The 26,222-nt window shown below is 41.1% G+C and overlaps 1 protein-coding gene across 1 annotated transcript in view; it reads right to left on the bottom strand.

Moving 5' to 3' along the window:
• Window positions 1-25,685, bottom strand: part of znf318 (zinc finger protein 318) — a 121,713-nt gene extending 96,028 nt beyond the window's left edge. Inside the window, exons 1-3 of the mRNA XM_034185415.1 lie at window positions 25,187-25,685; window positions 958-1,067; window positions 121-724 (exon numbers count right to left, since the gene is read on the bottom strand). Of these exons, the coding sequence (XP_034041306.1) occupies window positions 121-724; window positions 958-1,067; window positions 25,187-25,402 (930 nt within the window). The 5' untranslated portion in view covers window positions 25,403-25,685. The remainder of the gene's footprint in view (window positions 1-120; window positions 725-957; window positions 1,068-25,186) is intronic.
• Between the last annotated feature and the right edge of the window lie 537 nt (window positions 25,686-26,222).

Genomic DNA, 26,222 nt, shown 5'->3' with positions numbered 1-26,222 from the left:
AATACTTTATGCAAAACTTGCAAGCTGTTGACAATCTGGAAAACTGCTGAAACATCAAGAGCCTCAACTTAAAATGTCTCAACCATAATTTGCAAAACCTCTAAGACATTACTGTCTTACCTTCAGCAATGGTGATTCACAATCAATGCGTTTCTTCAAGATGGATTTGGTGGGGAGATTCAATGTCTCCTCCAACTCCTTTTTCAGTCGAGCCTTTGCCAGCTCCTTAAACTCTTTTTGTTCTGTGCTGCTGCTACTAGAAGAACTGCTGCTTGAGTTGCGACTCCTTGCTCGGCTGTTGCTGTGGGTGGCGGTCACTGGCTTAAGGTAGCTCGGCCCACAGCTCCGCCCTCTGGATCTAGACCTGGACTTGCTGCGAGGTCGACTCTGGCTCCGCCCTCGGCTCTTGGCACGGCTGCGATATGGACTTCTACTCTTGCTAGGGGCTCGGCTCTTGCTGTGCCCCCAGCTCCCGCCACGGCTGCGAACTGGACTTCTGCTCTTGCTCCGCCCACGGCTCCTGGCACGACTGCGATCCGGACTTCTGCTCTTGCTACGTGGACGGCTCTTGCTCCGCCCCCGGCTCCTGGCATGACTGCGATCTGGACTACGGCTTTGGCTACGGGGTCGACTCTTACTATGTCCGTGACTCTTGGCTGAAACCCGGTCTGGACTACGGCCCCTACTGTGGCTCCTTTCGTATCCTGGTCTCGGAGAGTAATCTCTGAACAGAAACACAGTGGATAAGTGGAATGAACCTGTAATCAGGCAAATATAAACCATAAAGCCCCTTTCAAATAGATGACAAAAACGATCACATCAGCAGACCAAAATTTGATCATTGCCAAAAATGTGTGATTAATGAGTAAATAAAGAGCTAATGTAATTTTTTTTAAGTAAACCATTATCAGTGAATTCTTATGATGTACAAAAACAATGCAGCTTGTTGATGAATACCTGTCATACAGATGTGAGGGGACTGATCCAGGCTGTCCAGTCAACTCGTTACCAACAGTAATAACGAGGTTGTGGCTAAGAGGAACTGCTCCACGTGGAGACATAGACCTCTGGGGGGAGAAATCAGATGGAATTTGAATAGTTGTGTCAACTTAATTACACATTTTTTACAAACTTGCCTGAAAGTGTCAGAACATTTTAATTTTCATGTGCTACAGAGACACAGACCCGTTCTTCCACAACAACCAAACCAGCTCAACATGTGGCTTTATTGTACCCACAGTCTTCACATTTGAAAGACTTTGTCCGTGTCATGCAATGCCTACAAAGCAGTAAACCAATTTCACAGAGTTGCTTTCAGCATTCTGATGTCTTTGTAGCATTGCTGTCATTCTGACTCATCACCAGGTGGACCCCAACAGCATTATAGGACAGGCCAAAAATAGTCCCCCGCCCCCCACTTCTTTATTTAGGCTCATTACATGAAAAACAATACAGCTGTCATGATTTACATTCTTTTTTTTTTATTTATACATCTGATCCATGTTTTTCCTGCTTGCTTTTATACAATATCAACACACATTGTATTAAGATTTAAGTTATAACAGAAAGTGGTGTCAGCATATCCAAATACAAAGAAAAACAAAGTGTCTCATTTTATTTTTTTATTAAGTAAAAGCTGGGCATTTTGGGGAAATATACATTATCCACTTCATCGAATTTCCTCAAATTTATTGTCCTGGAGCCTCTTCCAACCAAATGATCTCCAGGAAAGTGAGCCTGAAATCCTCCATTGAAATCCACAATATTGACAGGGTTCTCAGCAGGATTTTTTTTCTCAGCGTAATGGGATGGGGAAGAAAAAAAAAAAAAAAAAAAAAAAAAAAAAAAAAAAAATCACCTTAAAAAGCTGGGGTTCGGGGGATGCTTAGGGTTTGCACCCCCCCCCCCCCCCCCGCCCAAAGCTTTTGCATTATGGCTTTATAATGTTAATCTAAATACGAGGTCTGTTAGAAAACTATCCGACCTTTTTATTTTTTGCAAAAACCATATAGATTTGAATCACGTGTGATTGCATCAGCCAAGCTTGAACCTTCGTGCGCATGCGTGAGTTTTTTCACGCCTGTCGGTTGCGTCATTTGCCTGTGAGCAGGCTTTGAGTGAGCAGTGGTCCCGACGCGCTAATTCCTCCGCACGTCTGTCTCAATGTGCCAAAAAAGTGCTGATGTCCACGTCTTCTGCGATTTCTCTGGTAGTCAGACGACGTCCCGGATCAACACAGCGTTCAGTTTGGAAATGAACGGCACATTCCACTGTTACAGGAGTTTTTGTCATGGAAAGAGGACCGATGAATTTGCGCGTTGGGACGCAGCGGCATGGCGCAAAGCAACGTGATGAAGCCTCACAGGACATGTTCTGGCATGTCCAGCTCATCCACAATTTCTCGGATAGTCACACGACTGAAAAGCCACCAAAAGCCGTCTGAAAGCCATCTGAAAGCCGTCTTGTGAGACCAACACGGAGGTGCTTTTGTCCCGCACCATTCGCGGCTCTGTGGCGCATTCCTCCGCTTCTCTTTCCATGACAAAAACTCCTGTAACAGTGGAATGTGCCGAAAAAGTGCTGATGTCCACATCTTCTGCCATTTCTGTGGTAGTCACACGACGTCCCGGATCAACAAAGCCTTCACTTTGGAAATTATCTGGTCGTTTCAGTCTGTTGATCGGGGCTCAGAGTGCGCTGCGCTCTCAGCTGCTGTGGATGGTCTTTAAACCGGCTGTAACACTCCTTAATCTGTGTAATCCCCATAAAATCATCCCTGAAAGCCATCTGAATTTTCCGAATGGTGTCCACCTGGAGGTCTCTCATAGTTACTGGAAGAATTTGATGCAGCAAAGCTCCAAATCGTTCAGACATTTTATTTGCAATAAAAATCCGACGAGGGGGGTGGACCACTGCTCCCACAAAGCCTGCTCACAGGCGAATGACGCAACCGACAAACGTGAAAAAACTCATGCATGCGCACGAAGGTTCAAGCTTGGCTGATGCAATCACACGTGATTCAAATCCATATAGTTTTTGCAAAAAATAAAAAGGTCGGATAGTTTTCTAACAGACCTCGTATATCAAAACCTGAAGTCCAGATGTAGGAGAGAACACCACTGCACTTCAAAATGTGAAAAAAGTGTCTCCAAATACTCCACCAATTTGAGGTTGAAGCTACAGAGGAGACCATCTGGATAAAAGTCCCGAGCGTCCAACTCACCTGTTGTCTCTGTAAACCCACACCTGCTGCTACGCTTCTAAATAAAACAAAGGCTCTTTAAACAACAACGATTTTATTATTTGAAAAAACGTTTTCCTTATTTTAACATTAAATGAATCAATCATTAATAGGGATGGGTATTGATAAGATTTTATCCATATCGATGCCATTACCAATTCTGCTTATCGATCCCTTTATCAATACCTCTTGTGAATTTTCTGTGTACTACAAGTAGGTTTTACAGGTTTTCTATAACAACATTTTATTGAGTCTGAAAGTAAATAAATATGAAATTGGTCACTGGATCCTTGATCTCTGGACATAAATAAAATCTGTAGTTTTTGTCAAAAGCATTTCCTTTCAGACATTTTGGCATGAATGTCTCTCCGTACCTCTGAGCTGAGCTCAGCCGGCTGCTGCACGTCAGCGCAGGACGTCTGGTTTTGGGAAGAAAAAAAAACATTTTGATTGATTGCAGCTTGTTTGTATTACAACGTTTGGAAAGAGGTGTCAATTGATTTAAAGTGTTTCACTTTGACGTTATTAATTCTCTGTGTCTGCATGAATTACCAACCAATTCCCATGTAAGTCAAAATGGGAGCCTTGCTACTGTCAAGGCATGAAGTTTGTAAAATGTGTAAAAAATAAAAAAATTTTATATATATATATATATATATATATATATATATATATATATATATAAATAAAATTTTGGCTGGGAGGAAAAGGATTAATTCCAACTGGACTCTATCGTTCTAACTTGACTCGTCAGAGAGCCGCGCAGCGTTTGGAGCTGTGTGAACAGAACGGAGGACGATTCTCATTTCTTTCTCCCAGCAAGACAGGAGTCCCAGTTAGTAACTTTAATCTGCACAAAAGTGACTCACAATCGGCATATTCAGGGATGAAAGTGGTGAAAAACAAAAAGCTGAAACCCAAAATTACCCCCAACACCACCTGCACGAAAATGTTTCAATTCTAGAAGCTCTGAAATGCAATCTGGGACTATTCCAAACAATAAACTGCAGTGAGTGCAGCATCCATTTAATGAGGGGGGGGAAAAAAAAAAAACTTTCCTTATTCAGATTCATTCTAGTAGTATTCTGCTCTTACTAGGATGCAGCAGTTTTCTAGTTTGGCAGATAGTTCTGGAGAAAATCAGTGAAGAAATTAACAAAGTGAAAATATGGTTTGACCGAAACAAATTGTCATTAAACTTAAATAAAACAGGAATGAAGTGGAGGTGGAAGAGTCACTAGGTGTTCACAAGAAACGGTTATTTCTGTATTTATGTTCATTGTTATTTGGTTTTATATTTTGTGTTGTGTTTTTAACAGGGATGCACGATAACTATCGGTGGCCAATTGTTATCAGCCCATAATGGCCTTTGTGACGTCACACAGATAATTCCGATAATTAAAAAAATTTGCCGATAATAATAAAGACTCTTCATCCCTGCTGTTGATCTGAGTGCTGTGCGCCTGGTATTCCTCAACCCCTCTGTTCTCTGACCGTGCTGTTGGCTATTTGTGATGTAAATTTGTAGTGGTGTGTTTAGAAAACGGAGAAAATGGCGTCGTCCGTTTGGGCTTTCTTTACCGTGTCTCCGGAAAACATTTCATTGGCAGTTTGTAATGCATGCTCTGCAGAAGTTTCACAGGGAGGGAAAAAGGCGACAAGCTTTAACACAACAAATCTGATAAGTCATCTTAAATTTCGCCATCGTGGAGATTTATGGGCTCAATATTAGGCCACCTGTTCTGCTAATGCTAAAAGTACCGGAAGCAACGGTGGCAAACGTAAAGCTACGGAGCCGCTAACTATTGAGGAAGCGTGTCAAAGAAAGCAAAAGTATGACCGAAAAGACCCAAGGGCGACAGCAATTGACGACAAAATCATACAGTTTATTACGCTTGACGACCAGCCTTTTTCAGTCGTTGAAGACATAGGATTTTGTCAGCTAATGCGGCACGCTGAACCCCACTACGAGATTCCAAGTCGCCGCTACTTTGCAGACACTTGCCTACCTGCGCTATACGATGTGGTGGCCACACACATTTACAGTCTGCTGACGAAAGATGAGTCTGACTGCAACTATTTCAGCTTCACAACAGACATTTGGACGTCAGACGTGAGCCAATCGAGCATGTTAAGCATGACAGCACAATGGATTGACAAAGACTTTAAACTTCAAAAAGCTGTTCTACACGCCCAAGAGCTCCCCAGGTCCCACACGGCACAAGCAATTTGTGATTCGTTTGAGAAGATGTTTAAGCACTGGAATATTGCAAAAGATAAGTTGCATGTTGTCCTGCGGGATAATGCTAAGAACACGATAAAAGCAATGGATCTGTGTCAGCTCTCAAGTCTGGGCTGCATGGCACACACACACTGCAACGTGCTATAAATGAAGCTGTACAGACCCTGCAGGGGTTCTGTAATCAACATAGAAACATGATCATTTTCCCGACAAACACCCCCAAAAACAATGGCCGCTTTGAAGGACTGATAATTGTTAAGCAAAAAATGCTACTGATGTCGGTGGATGAAATCATTTCTTAACAATACCCAAAAAGAACTGGTTCTTGATCCCCAACCCTAATCATTAAACATGTTCATGAAGTCAGAGTTTAGTCTTAAAGACATCTGCACAGGTAGAAGTCCCGCCCCTATTATGCATCATGTTGTAACATTCATAATCACTAGAATAATTAAATTCATATTTTAGTAATTACTCTATCCTGATTACAACATTAAAAACAGCCACATAGTCAATAAGGACATAATTAGGGCCCAAGTGACAATGATGTCATCCTATGAGGACCCTATTATAATCGTACTGTTTATTATTATTATGGCCCGAGTGACGACGAAGTCGTCCTACGAGGACCACATTGTAATCATGCTGTTTATTATTACTATTATTATTAGTGCCCAAGTGACGACGAAGTCGTCCTACAAGGACCCTATTACAATCATGCTGTTTATTATTATTATTAGGGCCCGAGTGACGACAAAGTCATCCTACAAGGACCCTATTGTAATTGCGCTGTTTATTATTAGGGCCCAAGTGACGAAGTCGTCCTATGAGGACCCTATTACAATCATGCTGTTTATTATTATTATTATTAGGGCCTGAGTGACGATGAAGTCATCCTACGAGGACCCTATTACAATCATGCTGTTTATTATTATTATTAGGGCCCGAGTGACGATGAAGTTGTCCTACAAGGACCCTATTACAATCATGCTGTTTATTATTATTATTATTATTATTATTAGGGCCCGAGTGAAGACAAAGTCATCCTACAAGGACCCTATTGTAATCGCGCTGTTTATTATTAGGGCCCAAGTGACAACGAAGTCATCCTACGAGGACCCTATTATAATCATGCTGTTTATTATTATTATTCGGTCACCTGAGCGACGATGAAATTGTCCTATGAGGACCCTATTGTAATAGCGCTGTTTCTTATTATCATTATTAGGGCCCGAGTGACGACAAAATCGTCCTACGAGGACCCTATTGTAATTGCGCTGTTTATTATTAGGGCCTGAGTGAAGACAAAGTCATCCCCACGAGGACCCCATTATAAATCGCGCTATTTATTATTTATTTACAATTTATTATTCTTGGCACTTTTCAAGCCCCAATTTCGCCCCCTTCCCATGTTCAAAAACTCACCAAACTTTGCAAAGTCATTCAGCCAAATCCAAAATTCAATACTTTGGGGGTTGCCATAGTAGAGAAGCTGGAATCTTCGACTGGACTGGGTTGCTTGACGCGAGGATGTTTCGCTTCAAATCAAAGATTCAAAGAAATTTATTTTATTGTCATATGCACAGAAGAACATGTTCCCTGCACAATGAAATGTGTCTACTGCATTTAACCCATCCTAATTGCCAGTAGGAGCAGAAGTCGCCATTAGGCGCCCGGGGAATTTAGCAGAAGCTTCCTCAGCTAAAATTCTTGCTCTGGTCGTCTGACTCTGTCTTAACTCTTGTAGAGAAGAATAACAGAAGCCACAAAAGCTGGAATATTAAACCTAACCAGATGCCTCCTACCGAGAGGCAGACTGCTATTGGCTAGTGACTAAACAAATGCTCTATTTAGCTCTAGTTAGGACCCTCCTAATGACAGAGTAGCTGTTCCTCCTAACGATGGGAGTGATGCCTCTCCTGGCGGCTCTCCTGACACGTCTCCTGATGACGTGAATGACTCATTACCATGAACCAAAGACTGAAACTGCTTAGACTGGAGTACCCCATTGTAAACGGGGGACAAAGCGTGTCTCAGACCCCCTCCCCGGTTAAGGCTGGGTTTCAACTGTTTCACATACAATGCCTCCTTCACTCCTCCCTTAAACCATTTCTTCTCTCTGGCTAAGATTTTAACGTCCTTGTCCTCAAACGTGTGGTTAGTGTCTTTAAGATGGAGATGAACTGAGGCTAAAACTGAGGAAGCTTCTGTGATTTGAAATGAAACGTCGGCGCGTCAAGCAACCCAGTCCAGTCGAAGATTCCACCTTCTCTACTATGGAAACCACCTGGACAACTGAGAGCCTACACAGAAACTTTGGAGGTTGCACACATGCTCACGGCGAAATAGCGCCCTTACAAATTTTCAAAATACCCTCCTCATGGGGGTTTTTTTTTGTCATGGCCTCAAAAAAGTTTACCCTAACCCTAACCCTTATTTACCATGCTGGGACACACAAAAAGTCTCTTAAGGTCGTGAGAAATGTTGACAGGAAGTCAGCTATTTTGATTTTAAGTTTCGATTTTGAGGTCATTTTTGCAGTTTTTGGCCATTTCCACTGCTGACATTTGAACGAACTCGTCCTAGGGATTTCATCCAATCATCATCATGACCCCATGCTGTTCAAAAGTTATCAAAAGAATTTCTGTTGATCAAAAGGTGTGGCTGCTAGGGTTCATCAAACTTTAGCAAGCATTTTGGAGCATGCTGTGTCACTTCAAATGGCTGCCACGCCCACATACTTCATCGTAGATCCTTCAAACTTGCCGGTCATGATGAGGGCTCCACCCTGAATGTCTGCATATATTAACTTCTCACCTAATCATAGCGTCCCCCCCCCAGGTAGTAACAGGAAATGACCTATTTATACTTTAACAGGTACTGATGTGGTTAATCCCATCAACTTCATTCCACTTCTAAAACATGTAGAACAAGTTGGTGAATGAACATGATGATCAACGCGAAGCTACAAGTAATCGTGTCTGTGTGGCAGCTTGCCGAATATCGGTCCTTCGCCATGAAATTACATTCTTCCTTTTGATAGCTTTAATTTTATCTTATCGTCATAAAAATTGATACACAGATCAAGAATGATAACCTCTTACATGTGATAGGGGCGTCACCCATGGGCAGGGCAAAATGCCTCTATAGCACCCCCTTCAACTATGCAAGCCACACGTGTACCAATTTTCATCTCACTACTTCAAAAACCCCTATGGAGAGGGGTTTTTGAAGTAGCACCATTGGTCTACTTCAAACAGGAAGTTGGCCATTTTGAATTTTTGTGTCATTCTGGCATGATTTCCACATGTTGTATTTGAATGAACTCCTCTAGGGATTTTGTCCAATGCACTTCAAATTTCTTTCAGATCATCCAGAGACGATACTGATCAAAAGTTGCCAAAAGCTTTTTTCTATGTCGAAGGGTGTGGCCGCTATGGCGCCGCCATTTTGACCCTTTGCCATGGAACGTCATGCTTTGTCTGACTGACTTGAAACTTCACGTGTGATGAGGGTCGGCCCCTGAACAGAAATCGCGCTGGCCCGGGTAGGCGGTGAAGTGTGGACGCGATGGCCCGTCCATGACTGCTTGCAGTCCTAGTTTAATGTTGAAATGACTAAATTAAAAAAACTTTTTTTTTCTTAATTTTATTTAACCTTTATTTAACCAGATAAGAAAACCCACTGAGATCAAGACCTCTTTTGCAGGAGGAATTTGGCCAAGAAGGCAACAGCACACACCGACAAGGCAAAGCAATAATGAAACAATAATAAAAACAACACATCCACCATAAAATACAAACACAAGCAGCTAACCGATAGACACAGTAATTATTTTAAATAAAAATGCAAGCTCTAGGACTTCCGCTTCCGGCGTCATGGAGTGAAGTAGTGTAAGCGTCCAGCTCTGTATATTGTTTAATTATTTCGCATTTCCAGACCCAAGTATCTTTGATAACTAACATAAAACCAGTACCTAAGCCAAAATGGAAGCCAAAAAAGGAAAAAAATACACGCAGAAGACCATAGATATTGATCCCCCGACCGACGAGCGAAACGAAGCAGCTAAGGCTAAGGCTAACGCTAGTCCGGAGACCGGAGAGGATGCCCCCATCTCTGTGGGAATATTACGCGTGGAACTCTGTGTGAGATTAAAAGAGTACGAGGATAGTTTGGACGGTGTTAAATCCAAGATCGATAGTATGCATCGGGACATTCACAGGGACATCTCCTCTCTGCGGGAAGCTAAAGCGAATATCAAAGCTACCCGAGACGAACTAATGGGCAAAGTTGAGAGGCTGTTTACACTACAGGAGGAGGCAGCTAATACACAGAAGGAAATGGAGAAGTCCCTATGTGATACATCTGATAGACATCATACACACTACTGGTGACGGACCATAAGAAGTTACAAGAAAAATGTTTGGACTTAGAAAACAGAAGTCGCAGACAGAACATCCGCATTATTGGAATTGTGGAGGGCGCCGAGGCTGGCAACCCCACTGACTTTGTTGCCAAATTTTTGGCGGAGGTCCATGGGGAGGACAACTTCGACTCCCCAATTGTTATTGACCGAGCTCACAGAAGCCTGATTCCCAAACCACGGAGTGGGGAGCGTCCGAGGGCCATCATTGTCCGACTGCACTACTACAAGGATAAAGAAAAAATTCTAAGACTGTCCAGGAGCAGAAGCAGCTAACATTATGGGGGCTCTCCCGTTTATATTTTCCCTGACATGGGGCCCGAAGTCGGACGGCAGCGAGCAGTATTTAATGAGGTGAAGTCGAAGCTCCGCAACGCTGGAGTTACGTACAGCTTGTATTTTCCAGCCAAACTTGTGGTAACAGTGAATGGCTCCAGACACACATTTACCAACCCTGAGGCAGCGGAGAAGTTTATTTAAAACATCAAGCTGAGGACGTCGGAGGGCGCAACGGGGGGAGCGGCCGCATCTGAGGACGGAGTGTTAAATGCGCGAGGAACGGATCGAACTAAACAGCACGGATATAACAGATTACATTAGACATTACTGGAAGGTCAAACTCACAGCCTGAACTGATAAACCATTAACCAAGTAAATTAGTCTACTAAGTTATTATGTAAAAAAGAAAAAAGGGAAAGGAAGAAGAGAGAAAAGGGAAAAAGAAAGGAGAAAAAAAAATTTGTTACTACTTGTATTGAGTAAAAGGTTTGATAATTTTTTTTTTTTTGCGTTGGTAACTGTTTACCTGTGTATTTACATGTGAAAAGTCTAATGTTACTAAACTGTCATATAGGCTGTACCTATCGTTATTATCATTATTATTTTGTGTGTGAGGTTATATGTATATAGGTGCATACTAGGGATAATAGGGGCAACTTTGGGTCCTCAGTTAAAAGTTAGTTGTGTGTTTGCCAGTCTATACTGAATAAGGGGTCTGGATATACTTGACATAATTGTGTAGGGGCTTAGTGGTAAGTCAGATGTTCATACATCTCTCTGAATCCAAACTAGACTATTTTGTTTTTTGGGGGGTTTGGTTTTGTGTTGTGTTCCTCTGCCCAACTTCCATAGGGTTTTTTTTGTTTAGGGAGGAACAGAGAGAGAACAGGGACAAGTTCAGTGGAGTTTTTTGTTTTTGTTCCTGCTTCTACCTGCACTATGGTAATGAGTAATTATTTTTGGGGACCTGTTGAAATAATGAATGATTGGGTTGTGAATCTTTACCAACAAGAAGAGTATGGTTAGTGACATTGATAAAAATGTTAAATCTTATAATCTGATAAATCTGGTTTCATGGAATTGTAAAGGTCTTAATGGAGCTGTTAAACGGGGTAATATTATAGCACATCTTAAAAAGTTGGGAACGGACATAGGATTTCTACAAGAAACCCCCTTGAGAAATCAAGATCATCAGAGGTTGCGGGTTAGATGGATAGAGCAGGTATTTCATTCAGACTTTACTGCAAAAAGCAGAGGCACAGCCATTGTTATCAGAAAAGGCATCCCCTTTAATGCATCAAAAGTAACACCTGATTCCCGAGGTCGGTACATTATGGTTTCAGGACAACTTTATAATAATCCAGTTACACTTGTGAACATTTATGCTCCTAATGTAGATGATGAATGTTTTATCAGATCATTTATATCGGCTTTGCCTAATATGGATTCCCATCAATTAACAATTGGCGGAGATTTTAATCTTGTCTTAGATCCCGATCTTGACAGATCATCTCAGAGATCAGTGATTATGTCTAAATCCGCAAAAGCTATGCATGCATTTATTAATTCATATAAGCTAGTTGATCCATTTAGGGTTTTGTCTCCAAAGATAAAGCAGTTTTCTTATTTTTCTCCTGCTCATCGCTCGTATTCCAGAATTGATTTCTTCTTGCTAGACTACAAGTATCTGACACAGATTCAAAGTTGTGATTACAAGCCAATAGTATTGTCTGATCATAGTCCAGTATTTCTTCAGTTAGCAATTGGATATGGATCAACCGCACGAAAATGGCGATTTAATAATAGCATGCTGTCAGATAACCGGTTAATTGAGGAAATAAAGAATCAGATTGAAATATTTATTTCAATAAACGATACACCAGAGGTCACACGATCCATATTATGGGATACACTAAAGGCATATTTGAGAGGCCAGATTATCTCATTGAGCAGCCAAAGGAATAAACAACGAAGGGAAAGGGAATCAAAAATTGCTGAAGAACTGTTAGAGATAGATAGGAAATACTCAGTTTCACCTTCTACGGAACTTTACAAAAAAAGGTTTCATTGCAAACAGAGCTTAACTTACTTTACACAAATGACACAACTAAATTGCTGACGCAGCTTAGACAAGTATTATGAGCATGGAGAAAATAAATTCAAATTCAAATTTATTAATTTATATAGCGCCAATTCACGACAAAATTGTCTCAAGGCGCTTCACAACATAAAAACAGTTAAAAATTTAAAACACAATAAAAACAACCATAAGAAAAAAAACAGCAGTAAAAAAGTACAAGATTAAAAACACATCATAACACTAATGATAAAACAGGGAAAATAAATGAGTCTTTAAACGTGATTCAAAGGTCTCCACAGTGTCCGAATGTGTAAAGAAAAGACAGGTAGACTGTTAGCACGGCAGATTAAAGAAGTTGCAGCCTCGCGGTTAATAACAGAAATAAAAATGAGTACAGGGCAGACAACTAATGACCCGAAGCAGATTAATAAAACATTTCTTGAATATTATACAAACTTTATTCTTCAGAATCTAAAAATGATCCAATATTAATTGAGAAATTTTTTGAAGGTCTTCAAATCCCATCTATATCTTCCGAACATAGAATGCAATTGGAACAAAAAAATAACAGAGGAAATAAAACGGGCTATTCAAAATATGCAATGTTTAAAAAGTCCTGGTCCAGACGGGTATAGCGCAGAATTTTATAAAGCCTTCGGGGAACAGATTTCACCCCTTCTTTTGGATGTATACAATGAGGCACTAAGTAAAGGATGTTTGCCTTCAACTATGTATGAGGCTACTATCTCTCTGATCCAAAAGCCTGGTAAAGATCCTCTCGAACCAGGCTCATACAGACCCATTAGCCTATTAAATGTAGATAATAAAATACTAGCAAAGATACTAGCAGGGAGATTAGAGTCAGTTCTACCAACAATTGTATCCCAGGACCAAACGGGATTTGTGAAAGACAGGCAATTGTTTTTTAAAATTAGGAGGTTATTTAATATTATTTACACGTACGATACAAATGATCAATCTGAAATTTTACTTTTGCTGGATGCTGAGAAGGCCTTCAACAGGGTCGAGTGGGATTATCTCTTCTCAACCCTGTCGAGGTTTGGACTTGGCTCTAATTATATATCTCTCGTCAGGCTGCTTTATGCTATGCCTCGGGCCACAGTACAGACAAACACAATAAACTCTAGTCCCTTTTCTCTCCATCGCTCCATGAGACAAGGATGTCCTTTGTACCCTCTGTTATTCACTCTTGCTATAGAACCTTTAGCCATTTCATTACGCTCTGCAAAGGACTATAAAGGCATATTAAGAGGTGGTACGGAGCATAAAGTATCGCTTTAAGCAGACGATCTGCTACTATATATCACAGATCCTACAAAATCATTGACGAAAATTAGGAATATGTTAATGGACTTCGGAAAAGTTTCAGGATATAAAGTTAACTTATCAAAGAGCATACTTTTTCCAATTAACTCCATAGCGAAACAAAACAAAAGCATTTTTGCCTCGTTTCCTTTCACCATTTCGAATAGGTTTAGATATCTGGGAATAAATGTGACTCAAGAGTTTTCTGGCCTCTTCAAACATAACTTTACTAATTTATTTCAACAAACAGAAGAAAACTTTACAAAGTGGTCTAAGTTACCTAGCTTGTTTGCCGGAAGAATAAATATAGTCAGGATGTCCACTTTACCCAAATTTTTATTTCTGTTTCAATGCATTCCCATTTTATTAACAAAAGCATTTTTCAAGAAAGTTGACTCTTTAATTTCTCAGTTTATCTGGAACAAAAAGACACCCAGAATTAAAAAAACATTCTTACAAAGACCTAAACCTATGGGAGGAATGGGACTGCCCTGTTTCCGGCTCTATTATTGGTCTTGTAACATACGTTGCATGTCATTGTGGGGTGGAGCTCATAGACCTGTTTGGGAACGGATGGAAAGTCAAATTTTTTCTCCTAATGGACTGAGATCTTTAGTTTATTCAAACCTTAAACTTGGTAAATATAAATGCAAAAACCCTGTGGTATTTAATTCTCTTAAGATTTGGTCTCAAATTAGAAGGAATTTTCACTGGGATCAATGTTCAATTTTAACGCCGTTGGTCCATAATCTAGCCCATATTTTGTTTTCAGGGTTGTCATTTCAACAATGGAAATTCAAAGGCGTGCATACACTTAAAGATATATTTATTGATAATGTCTTTCCCACATTTCAACAACTCCAGAAAAAGGTTAATATAGACAGCAAAGATTTTTTCAAGTACTTACAAGTACGTGACTTTGTCAGAGAAATATTTCCATCCTTTCCCAATGCACCGCAGAGTACTGCTTCAGATGATTTGTTCCTGATAAACCCACTAAGGAAAGGGGCTATTTCCAGGATTTACAATAAACTTTTACAATTAGACTGTATAGCCACATTGGATCACCTGAAAGATGCCTGGTGCAGTGAACTAGGTGTTAACATGACTGTGGAACAGTGGACTACAGCGCAGGAACGGGTTCATTCCTCCTCAATCTGCTGCAGACATGGACTAATACAATTTAAAATATTGCACAGATTACACCTGTCCAAATTGAAGATGTCTAAAATGTTTTCAGGAGTAAATCCCACATGTGATCGTTGTGGCCAGGCTCCTGCTTCATTGTCACATATGTTCTGGACATGCATTAATATCAGCACTTATTGGATTAAAATATTTGAAACACTCTGAAATTTTTAAGAAGAAACTCCCCCCAGATCCAATAATGGCATTGTTTGGTGTATCTACGTGTAAGGATTTAAGTAAAAAAGAAATGCATGTTTTGAGTTTTGTGACGTTGTTGGCGAGACGTCTTATATTGTTGAATTGGAAAAGCAAAGCTCCTCCGACCCATCCAGCCCTATTGAGAGATGTTATGCACCATTTACAATTGGAAAAAATCAGATATTCACTGAGAGACAATGTCAAGGTGTTCCACTCAACATGGCAACCCTTTATGGATCATTTTAACAAGTAAAATGTGACCAGCGTCCTCCTGGTTTTTTTTATTTTTTGGATATGTTAACCTAGTGCAGGTATAGTGTTCTTTATACATACATGACTTTTTTTTTTTCTTTCTTTCTTTTAAGGGGGGGGGGGGGGGTGTTTTTGTTTGATTTTATTTATTTTTTTCGGGTATACACTTATGAATGTAAAGAATAATACTTGAACAAGTTATTATATGATGATACTGTTATGTTGTTTATTTCTGTTAATGTTGAAAATAATAAAATCAATAAAAAGATTGAAAAAAAAAAGAATGCAAACTCTAGCATACCAAAGCTCATGGTTTAAGACAGGATTTAGGACATGCACATTGTTCAAAAGATTTCCATTGTCTGTTCACTAATATTGATCGAAAGGCTGTCAGTGAAACCAGCCCAGGCTAGGGGTGGGCAATATCACCTAAAATTCCTATCACAGTATAAATTGAATCCCTTTACGGTTACGGTATATATCACGATATAAACTTAAGTGTAAAAATTATAATGTAAGTATTCTGAATGGGTCCCTTAGCAAAGCTAAATTGAGAAAAATAAATAAATAATAACAAAAACAGACATAATATAATTTTGAGGTATTGTGAGAACATTTGTGTGGATCTCAAAACTCGAGCTACAATTTGCCAGAAGGTACATCTAAGATGCAAGCCTAGATTTGATGTTGGGTCAGTGAATTAAGTTTCTTCTCTTGAACACTAGATGACACACCCACTCTGAATACATGAACTGTTTTCAGGACAGAGGCATTTCCTCATTTCCAAAATGAAACAAGACCCCCCCCCCCCCCCCCCCCCAAAAAAAAGTACTTAATTTACTCATATTTGAAGTCAGTCTGGGTAAACTGTCGTTCCTTGGCTGATGTGTTATTTAATGTGGTGCTTTTTCAAATGCAAGGTTTGATGAGCTATAGGTTTTATACCTCTAAAATGTTATTGGCAACCCCTATTTCACCCATTTTGAGTGGTTTTAGATTTATTGAAAGCAAGAATAATTGACAAAAAAATGACTTGCACTGTAATATTTAATATCAATCATTTCTGCATGTTTCTGTCAAAGTCTAAGTTAATAAAATAAATTATCTTGAAAAGGTTATAAATAATTCTGAAAAGGTTAAAAACAATATTTCATCACGGATATAGCATTTGCTCTCAACTTAAAAAAATGACACACAGTACCTTTTAATCCAGTGAGGAAGAGGCCTGTGTCTCACAATTTAACACTGTGACACTGACTATGAATGTGAATTTACACACAGTAGCTTAGCTTTTCTGTCATATAGACAGTTTTGCTTTTTCACCATTTTTGAGTGGGATTGCATAACTTTTAACAGAATAAATAAAATCTAAATATAAAAAAAGAAACAATGTTTGAACACAAGCTGCCTGAACCTGAACTGATTTGTCAAACCTGCGCTTTTAAAAATTAAATCTGAATTTAAAAAAAGTTCTACAAATGATTGTGGGCCCATTTGTAAACAGTAAACAGTTCTTTTCATGTGAAAATGAGTGAAGCTCACCCCTCCTCCTCTCCCCTCCCCTCGCTCAGTCAGACTTGCTTTTCCTCCTTTGACCAAACTTGGGAGCTTTTTGAGAACATGAAGCCTTTCAAACTATAATAAATCGTAACGTTCTGAAAGTACAGCAGCTACAGACTCAGAATGATTGGATTAACTGGATTATTTAATGAAATATTTTAATGGAGGTTTTTTCCGGACGCTGTTCGGAGCGCTCCAGCTGATTAGAGAACAGACAGCTGATGGCACAATGATGCAGCATCACTGAGTTGTGTTGTTTTTCAGCGTCACTGTGCTGAGCTGTTTGTTGGCATCTCTGTGCTGGCTGCATCGCACGTCTCACATGAACAGTAAGAGACACACCTCAGCTCAGAACACCCACACTCAGCCCTCTGCAGCAATGGAGCAGCGGTTCAGAGACACTGCACACAGAGGTTTTCCTGGATTGAAAAACTCTGCAGGCATTATCGTGGTTAGACAGTGGAGTCCAAATCTCTATCATAGGCCAAATTTATACCGTATACTGGATAAACAGTACATACCATGCAGTCTTAACCCAGACAGTTTCAATTCCATTTGGAGGGCATTCCAAGAAAAGGAGGAGGCAAAACTAAAAGCTTTCTTTCACTTTTCTGTTCGAACGGGGAACAGAAAACACAAAGTGTCATTGGAGCGTAAGGCATAGCAGCTTACAGTTGTACACAGGAAAGTGGACAGATAAGTCGGAACCAGCCCAACAAGTGCCTTATATACCAAAGTCCCTCGCCATGAATGTCCATTCTATTGGTGTTTTTTTCCCTTGTCCTTGTGTGTGTTGAATGTACTGTATAAGGATGTGTTTTAAGCTACAGGGTGTTTAAATTTCCTTTTGGATCATTAAAGTATCTATCTATCCAAGTCATCCAGTGCATGAGCCGCCCTGCTTCCAAAGAGGACATGCCAGCCTTGGCATAGAGTTTGCAGTGATGGGTAAGGCGGCTACTACCAGTGATAAATCTGAGAACACAATGATACACTGGAGACAAGGACTGCAAACATGCTGGAAGAACATAAATACACAAGATCACCATAATCCAATACAGGCATGAAAATAGCATTTATCAATGCTTCCGGGCCTCGAGGGAGAAACAGGACTTGTTTCAATCGAAGAACCCAAGCTTCACCCTCAATTTAGAAACCAAGTGTCTAATATGAGCTTTGAAGGAGAGCTCCGCATCCACAATTAAACCCAAATACATATAATTAGGGAACTGCTCAAGAGCTTGATCTTTTCTCCGAAGAAACTGATGAATTTGAAAAAAGTGTTATTTTAGATTTTTAAGACCAATATCAGTTTCCACATGCAAGACTGTACTACATTGTAGGCTAACTGCAAAAATTCAAATGACTAATTGAGTTAGAACAACAACTCACTGTGTCATCAGCATAAAGATGGGAAGAAACATTTAATAAATTTACACGTCATTTATGTAAATTGTGAACAGAATGGGTCCTAAAACTGAACCATGAGGTACACCTTTTGTGACCTCTAGGAAGGAGGAACTAGGGCTGAAATGATTAGTTGAGTAACTCGAATAATTTGATTAGAAAAAATGCTCACGGCAAATTCTGTGCCTCGAAGCTCTGTTTAATTGTTGTAGTACATATGCCAGGCCTGTGTGTGGCGCTGTTAACATCCCCAGAAACAAACAAGAAGACTTGAGCATGCGCATAAGCTGTGTAAGAGCTAATCAATGTAGCACCAAAAGATACAGTTTTCCAATGCAACACACAGAGTAAAATAAAGCCTTTTAAGAGAAAGAGGGTAGGAATGGGACCAGTCTGATCCCGGATCGGTATCGGACGTAATTCACATATCGGAAAATGCCAATTCAACCCACGACATTTTCCGATACCAGAGAAGAGTCCCTGTGAATCCCCTCAACTGCTGTTGTTTGCTCTCTGCTTGTTTACTGCTGACCGGAAGGAGAGAGGGAAGTTTTTGAAGCCGGGCTGTTTGAGAGAGCTCTCTTCCGCAGTGTTGTAGCTGTGGTTAGCGGCAAATTTCTGCCCAGCTCTGGGCTTCAAATTGTCTGTTTGTCAAGCATGGATTTTCTGAAAAATTAAATGAATTGTTGCTGAAACTGTGTGCTAAAAAGTTAGCCACTTCACTATCCCGAGGCTGTAAAACGCCAGCACAGAGTGCAGCCAAGGACAAGCCGAACGGAGATTCTGTCTGCTGAAAGAGAAAAGGTCTCCATTAAAATTCTGCATGTGAGCGTCACTGATGATATCTGTTTTACAGTTGAAAGGCTTTGTGTTTCCAAAAGTTCAAAGTTTGCACAGCACTTAATCAGCGAGAGAGGAAGAAAAAGAGAGAGAGATGGAAGGAGACAGAAAGTGAGCGAGAGAGACAGAGAGTGAGCGAGAGAGAGAGAGAGGGAGAGGGAGAGACAGAGAGAGACAAGCAGAGAGAATGATTTCTCTAGGTTGATTGTGGACTGGCAGTAGTTCCACAATCAACCTAGAGAAATGATCATTTTCCCACTACACACCCTTGGAAACAGCATAAGGCCCAACTGCAGTGTAATTTTTTCAGGCAGCAGCGTAACTGCCCTTTACGCTGTTATAATGTTGGCAAGAACCCTGCTCAGGTTGTGCACAGCTGTGCAGTGAGCACTGTAGGCGTAAGTACTGTAGGGAAAACCTTTGGGAATATTTCTTGGAAAATTTTTTAATTTATAATCCTCTGAAACACTACGGCCTGCATTTTGAGGGCCAATTTTTGTGAGGTAAAGCATTAGGGTTAGGGTTGCTGTAAGCAGGTGCTTTTAATTTGACAGAGACTGTGGCAGAACACATTAATAGCAATACACATTTCACTCATGGTAACAGCAACATGACACTTAACTAAACTGAATAAACCAAATGAACTACAAAACACAAATCATTAACACTAACAATACTGTTAAGCTAACATGAATCACAATAACATTTAAATCTGAAAAACCCGAACAGCAGCACAACATCCATTGTATACTGGTTAGCTATAATTGCTGATTTCTCAAAAATAACTGTCCTATCAACTTTCCGTTTTCACAGCGTTCATCCTCCCAAAACACATAAACAGCAACTGAAACAGCAAGTGTCAGCTCTCCCCGGTTTCGCCGTGATCGAAGCCATACACACATGCACAGTGGCCACCTGGCTATTATAACAGAGATTAAAAATACATGAATGACACAAGAAAGTGTCATCCATGAATCCACTTATTTCTATTGTGGTCCATTGAGATGAGGCAGAAATATTCAGCTTTGAGTCAGCTTGTGAAAACTGGGCCAAGATGAATATAAGAAGAACTGACATTACTGCCTGAGCATTCTTTAATAAAATGTATGACAGAAATGTACATCTAACTGTTTTAGTTTCAATAAATGTTGTTGTGAGCTCATGATTTGGGTGTTATTGTGAGCTTAAGTACCTGACTGCCCAATACAGTGGTCCCTCATTTATTGCGGGGGTTACGTTCTAAGAATAACCCGCAATAGGCAAAATCCGCAAAGTAGTCAGCATTATTTTTTACAATTATTATAGATGTTTTAAGGCTGTAAAACCTGTCACTACACACTTTATACACTTTTCTCAAACAAGCATTAACATTTTCTCACTTTTCTCTCGTGTGTAAACACTCTCAAAGTTCAAACCTTAGTAGAAAAATAAGTCCACTATTACAGAATGAAACCAGAGATCAAAACCTGTTTTCAGGCCCAAACATTTGTTTGAGAAATAAAAATAGAACGTTTTCCTGTAAATAATTATGATGGTTTTTAGAACTAACAAATTTAATTTTAACAATCAACCTACGAGGTTGGATACATAAGAAATTATTAATAGTGACTCACCAGAATTCCACAGTTCCTCTGATCGCGCCTCTTCGTCCTGGCACCACTCCGCTGTAGCGTCTTTTTCCACTGAGTCACACCTCGGTGCAGGTGTCTTTTTCCGAGTGAAGAACATAGTTATGGGTAATTGTTGGCGCTCTTTTTTCTTCTGGGCGAGAAGATTATAAACAGGCACACGCAGAACACAATGCGTGTGCTCTCCCTTCGCTCACTGCCTCCAGTGTTACTGTTGCGGGACGGATGCAGGACCCGCAAAGAATCCAAGTCATTAAAAAGTTACAAACCTCTCTCAGTGGCCACGGAGCTCTGCGGCTGCGGTTACTGAGACCATGCAGCGCTGAGGATTTTTCCACAAGAAGTCTATCCTTGCGGGCTGCTGGAGCGCTCTGCATCAAAACAGCGAGCGTAGTCTCTGGACCTGTTGCCAGATTTTGGCCGCAACTCCGCACAGCAGACAGGGACGGTGTGAGTGGCCAGCTGCAGCACTTACCGAGCCCGCAGACTCGGTAAGCGCATCGGAGGCAGTGAGAGCAATCGCGGTGATGCCAACCGGTGCCGCGACCGGCCGCCTGATGAGGACGCAGAACACAATGCGCTCTAAAAAAAAAAAAAAAAAAAAATCAGAGAAACTGCGAGGCAGCAAAAGGTGAACCGCATTATAGCGAGGGACCACTGTATTGTGGAAACATGTATGCAAAAGATAAAAATATCATGGTCTAATTAAGTTAACTTCTTATGAGTAGTGTTTATTTTGTTATGTTTTATTCTTTTACTTCTGTTTTTAATTAGGTATTTGAATTTTTTTTTTTTTTATTTATTTATTTTAATTTTGTTACGTTGAACTGTTCTGTGTGAGGCACCTTGAGACAGCTTTTGTTGTAATTTGGCACTTTATAAGCTGATTAAATTGAAATTGAACATTGTATTGAGTCTTAAAGTAAATAAATATGAAATTGGTCACTGGATCCTTAAACTCTGGACATAATAAACTGACATGGTGGATCCTTGATCTCTGGACATAAACAGAAATGAAATCTGTTAGTTTTTGTCAAAAGCATTTCCTTTCAGACATTATTATTGGCATGAATGTCTTTCCATACCTATGAGCTGAGCTCTTACAGCTGTGCTTCAGGTCAGGTTTATAAAGAATGCTGGACGTCTCATTTTGGGAGGAAAAAACGTTTTAGTCGATTGTAGTTTATTGTCTGTATTGCAACGTTTGTAAGAGGCGTCATTTTATTTAAAGCGGCGATTCATTTAGAAGTTATTAATTCCGAACCGCGCAGAGTTTGGAGCTGTGCCAACAGAACAGAGGACGATTCTCGTTTCTTGACTGCAACAAGACAAGAGTCCCAGTTAGTGACTTTAATCCACACAAAAGTGACTCATGATATTTTAATGGCTTTCAGAGGGGTTAAGAAGCAGACTTACTGCTTCTGAAGAGCAGCGAATCAAAGAGCCACGAGCCATTGAATCGAAGCATTGCTTCAAACTGGAGTCGTGCCGCAGAAACGGTTGATTATAGATGCTGTACTGAAAATCGTAACGGTCCAAAATAAGCGCAACGGTCCAAAATTATAGCGTAACGGGCCGTAACGCAAGTCTGCGCAAGCTAGAACCCTGTTAGAGACAAAAGCAAATCAACGAATTGTCACTTTCGGATTCGCCACTTCGCCGGACATGACGTATACTTGCGTCAACCCACAAATACACTGAACAAAAATATAAAGGAAACACTTTTGTTTGTGCTTCCATTTTAAATGAGCTTAACTCATCAAAGACCTAAAACATTTTCTATATACACAAAAGATCCATTTCTCTCCTTTTTATGACCCATTTCTCTTATGTTTTCAATCAGTGTATGAATGAAATTAGTCAACTGGTTCTTGAGATAGCTATGATTATATATACAATCATCTTAACACATATTTATCCCCCCCCCCCCCCCCCTTGACAGTTTTGTGTTATAAATCAGTATACGAGGTCTGTCAATAAAGTAACGGTCCTTTTTATTTTTTTCAAAAACTATATGGATTTCATTCATATGTTTTTACGTCAGACATGCTTGAACCCTCGTGCGCATGCGTGAGTTTTTCCACGCCTGTCGGTGACGTCATTCGCCTGTGAGCACTCCTTGTGGGAGGAGTCGTCCAGCCCCTCGTCGGAATTCCTTTGTCTGAGAAGTTGCTGAGAGACTGGCGCATTGTTTGATCAAAATTTTTTCTAAACCTGTGAGACACATCGAAGTGGACACGGTTCGAAAAATTAAGCTGGTTTTCAGTGAAAATTTTAACGGCTGATGAGAGATTTTGAGGTGATTCTGTCGCTTTAAGGACTTCCCACGGTGCGAGACGTCGCTCAGCGCTCTCAGGCGGCATCATCAGCCTGTTCAAGCTGAAAACCTCCACATTTCAGGCTCTATTGATCCAGGACGTCGTGAGAGAACAGAGAAGTTTCAGAAGAAGTCGGTTTCAGCATTTTATCCGGATATTCCACTGTTAAAGGAGATTTTTTTAATGAAAGACGTGCGGACGGATCCGCGCGTCGGGACGCAGCCGACGCAGTGCGGCGGCACAGGAAAAACACCTCCGTGTTGATAACCATTTGTAAAATCCAGGCGGCTTTTGATGGCTTTCAGTGGAGTGAGTATATGAGAAATTGTTTAACAGGCAGGACATGTTCCAACTTGTCCTTAAGGCTTTCAACAGAGGTGTTTTTCCTGTGGTCGGAGCATCGCGGCGGCTGCGTCCCAAAAAAAATCTCCTTTAACAGTGGAATATCCGGATAAAATGCTGAAACCGACTTCTTCTGAAACTTCTCTGTTCTCTCACGACGTCCTGGATCAATAGAACCTGAAATGTGGAGGTTTTCAGCTTGAACAGGCTGACGACGGCGGCTGAGAGCGCAGAGCGACGTCTCGCACCGTGGGAAGTCCTTAAAGCGACAGAATCACCTCAAAATCTCTCATCAGCTGTTAAAATTTTCACTGAAAACCAGCTTAATTTTTCGAACCGTGTCCACTTCGATGTGTCTCACAGGTTTAGAAAAAATTTTGATCAAACAAAGCACCAGTCTCTCAGCAACTTCTCAGACAAAGTGTGTGGAGATTATGTTGTTTTGCCCCTGTCTTAAAGTAACCCTAATGATGTACTTATTATTATTACACTAATTGCACAAATTTGTTTTTGTAGCCACTAACGACTGGGAGTGAAGCATGCTGGGGTCAGTCTGAACTGGGAGTGAAGAGCTGAGATCATTATGTTTTTGCAAGAGGAAAGAACTTTCTGATGCCTGTTGATTAAAGGAATTATGTGCGCCAGGGAGTTTGAGATGGCCACTCACCCTCCCTTCGCGCACACACTAGAAAAGAGGGGGCAGAGCCATGCTCCGATAGAGTCTGCTGCGGGTTACGTAGGAACGCCCAGCCGGTTGACAAGCGCACTCTGCCGAAGGTGTTGGCTCTCCACCTTAAAGGCGTCACGGTAAGAGAGAAAGAGATGTTTCATGCGCTGCAACCACTTGTGCTTGATGTAACTGCTTTTGTGGGGAATAAATATACGCCTGTTTGTTCTAGCAAAATGCAGTCTGTGTGATCATTTCTGTGTGCCGATCTGACCGAACCTTGTTTCAAAACACAAAGGAATTCCGACGAGGGGCTGGACGACTCCTCCCACAAGGAGTGCTCACAGGCGAATGACATCACCGACAGGCGTGGAAAAACTCACGCATGCGCACGAGGGTTCAAGCATGTCTGACGTAAAAACATATGAATGAAATCCATATAGTTTTTGAAAAAAATAAAAAGGACCAAAAAACATTGCCAAGCTCAATACAAATACGTGTAATTTGGTCACTTTTCAAAGGGGTCAGACTCGTCAATAAAGTCAGTTTAATGTACAATGGTTCATTTCACCTCAGCTTGGTGTATAAATCTCATCATTCTTGGCAGTGAGAGCTGTCAGCTGGCTGTTAGAAGCAAGTCTGAGACAAAACAAAACCAGCTGATTTCAACAGAATCAATGCAACCTGAACTTATTTTCATCTGGTGGCCAGTCGCAGAAGTATGAATTCTCACCTTCAGATTGGCCACTTCGCCGGAAGTGATGTGGCTCAGCAGCAACCCATACAGCCAAATAGCAGCCACCACTGCAAAGTGTCTCCCCCCCCCAGGCGTCCTGCACCTTTCAGTCCAGCCGGAAATGCAATTCCCATCCCCCCTTTTCAAACCGGGGTTTTAAAAGTTCTGCTCCTACACCAAAGGGTGACTGGACTCCCTGTCAGCATATTTAAAGTGTTTTCTTGACGCTTTTTCATTTTCGGGAGCTGGATCTGGGTGCCCAGCAGACGTTGGGCTGCAGCTTTGTGACGCATCACAAAGCACCAAAGAGCACGTTGGCGAGACCCTTCGGTAACCGAAAAAGAATATTTTAGCCCGCAAAAGCCCAGCTACGGCCCTTTTTGCAGAGACCTGCGTTTGTGAGCGCAGAACACAAAGACCAGGCGATAAAGTCCAAACGGGTCGGTTCGGTTCGCTCACCTCTCGATGCGGAGCTCCGGCCCAATAATCCGAGCCTCGGTGGCCTCCGGATCCGGGTGAAGGGTATCGCCGTCGCGGTGGGGAGCGGCGGTAGGAGTCGTGCGGCCCGTGGTCGGGGTAGCCGGGCTGGTAGGGCGCTCGGGGCCTGGGCCTGCCGAGGTAAGGCCTCGGCGGCCCCGGCGGCGGGTAACTTCCTCTGGAACGACCCCGGTACATGCTGCCCTCCACACGTCCCACGGACTGGGTCTGTTCGGGACCGCTGGCGTGGTTCCACTGGATCTGGTTCTGCTGGATCCTTGGTTCCGACTCAGTCCAAAACGTCGACCGTCTCCAGACGACGATCACAAAGTCACGTTGCCCCCTACAGGAACCATAGCGCTACTGCACCAAACTCCGCTTCACTTTAAACGGCTTAATCGGATTTTATAGTTTGCGGTTTAATAAATTAACTAATAAAGATGAGCTGAAAATAAGCGTTTCCTATTACTATTTTCTGTCGTTTTTCAGCTTCCGTTTGAAGCGCTGGGTCTTCTTCTTCTTTGCTATTTAATAGCAGTTGGCAAAGCAGCATATAGGTGTTATACCGCCACCAAGTGGACTGGTACGACGGCGTATTAGGGCCATTCAAAGACAGGAAAAAAATGGAGATTACATTTTCCAAAGTGTTTAACGTCACAAATATACGAGAATAAACAGGCAAATTTACGAGAAATAACACGCAAATTTGCGGGATTACATTTTCGAGTTTAATGTCACAAATATACGAGAATAAACATGCAAATTTACGAGAAATACGCAAATTTGCGGGATTAAAAACATGCAAATCTGCAAGAAAAAAGTAGCAAATTTGCCACAATTAAACACGCACATTTTCGAGATTTTAAACATGCAAATATGTGAGGAAAAAAAGCAGCAAATTTGCGAGTTCAAAGTCACAAATATACGAGAATAAACATGCAAATTTACCAGAAATAACATGCAAATCTGCAAGAAAAAAGTAGCAAATTAGCCAGATTAAACACGCAAATTTTCGAGA

The sequence above is a fragment of the Thalassophryne amazonica genome, chromosome 13 (assembly GCF_902500255.1).
Source record: "Thalassophryne amazonica chromosome 13, fThaAma1.1, whole genome shotgun sequence".
In the NCBI taxonomy this organism is placed as follows: Eukaryota; Metazoa; Chordata; class Actinopteri; order Batrachoidiformes; family Batrachoididae; genus Thalassophryne; species Thalassophryne amazonica.
This window is presented reverse-complemented; position numbering and strand designations above follow the sequence as displayed.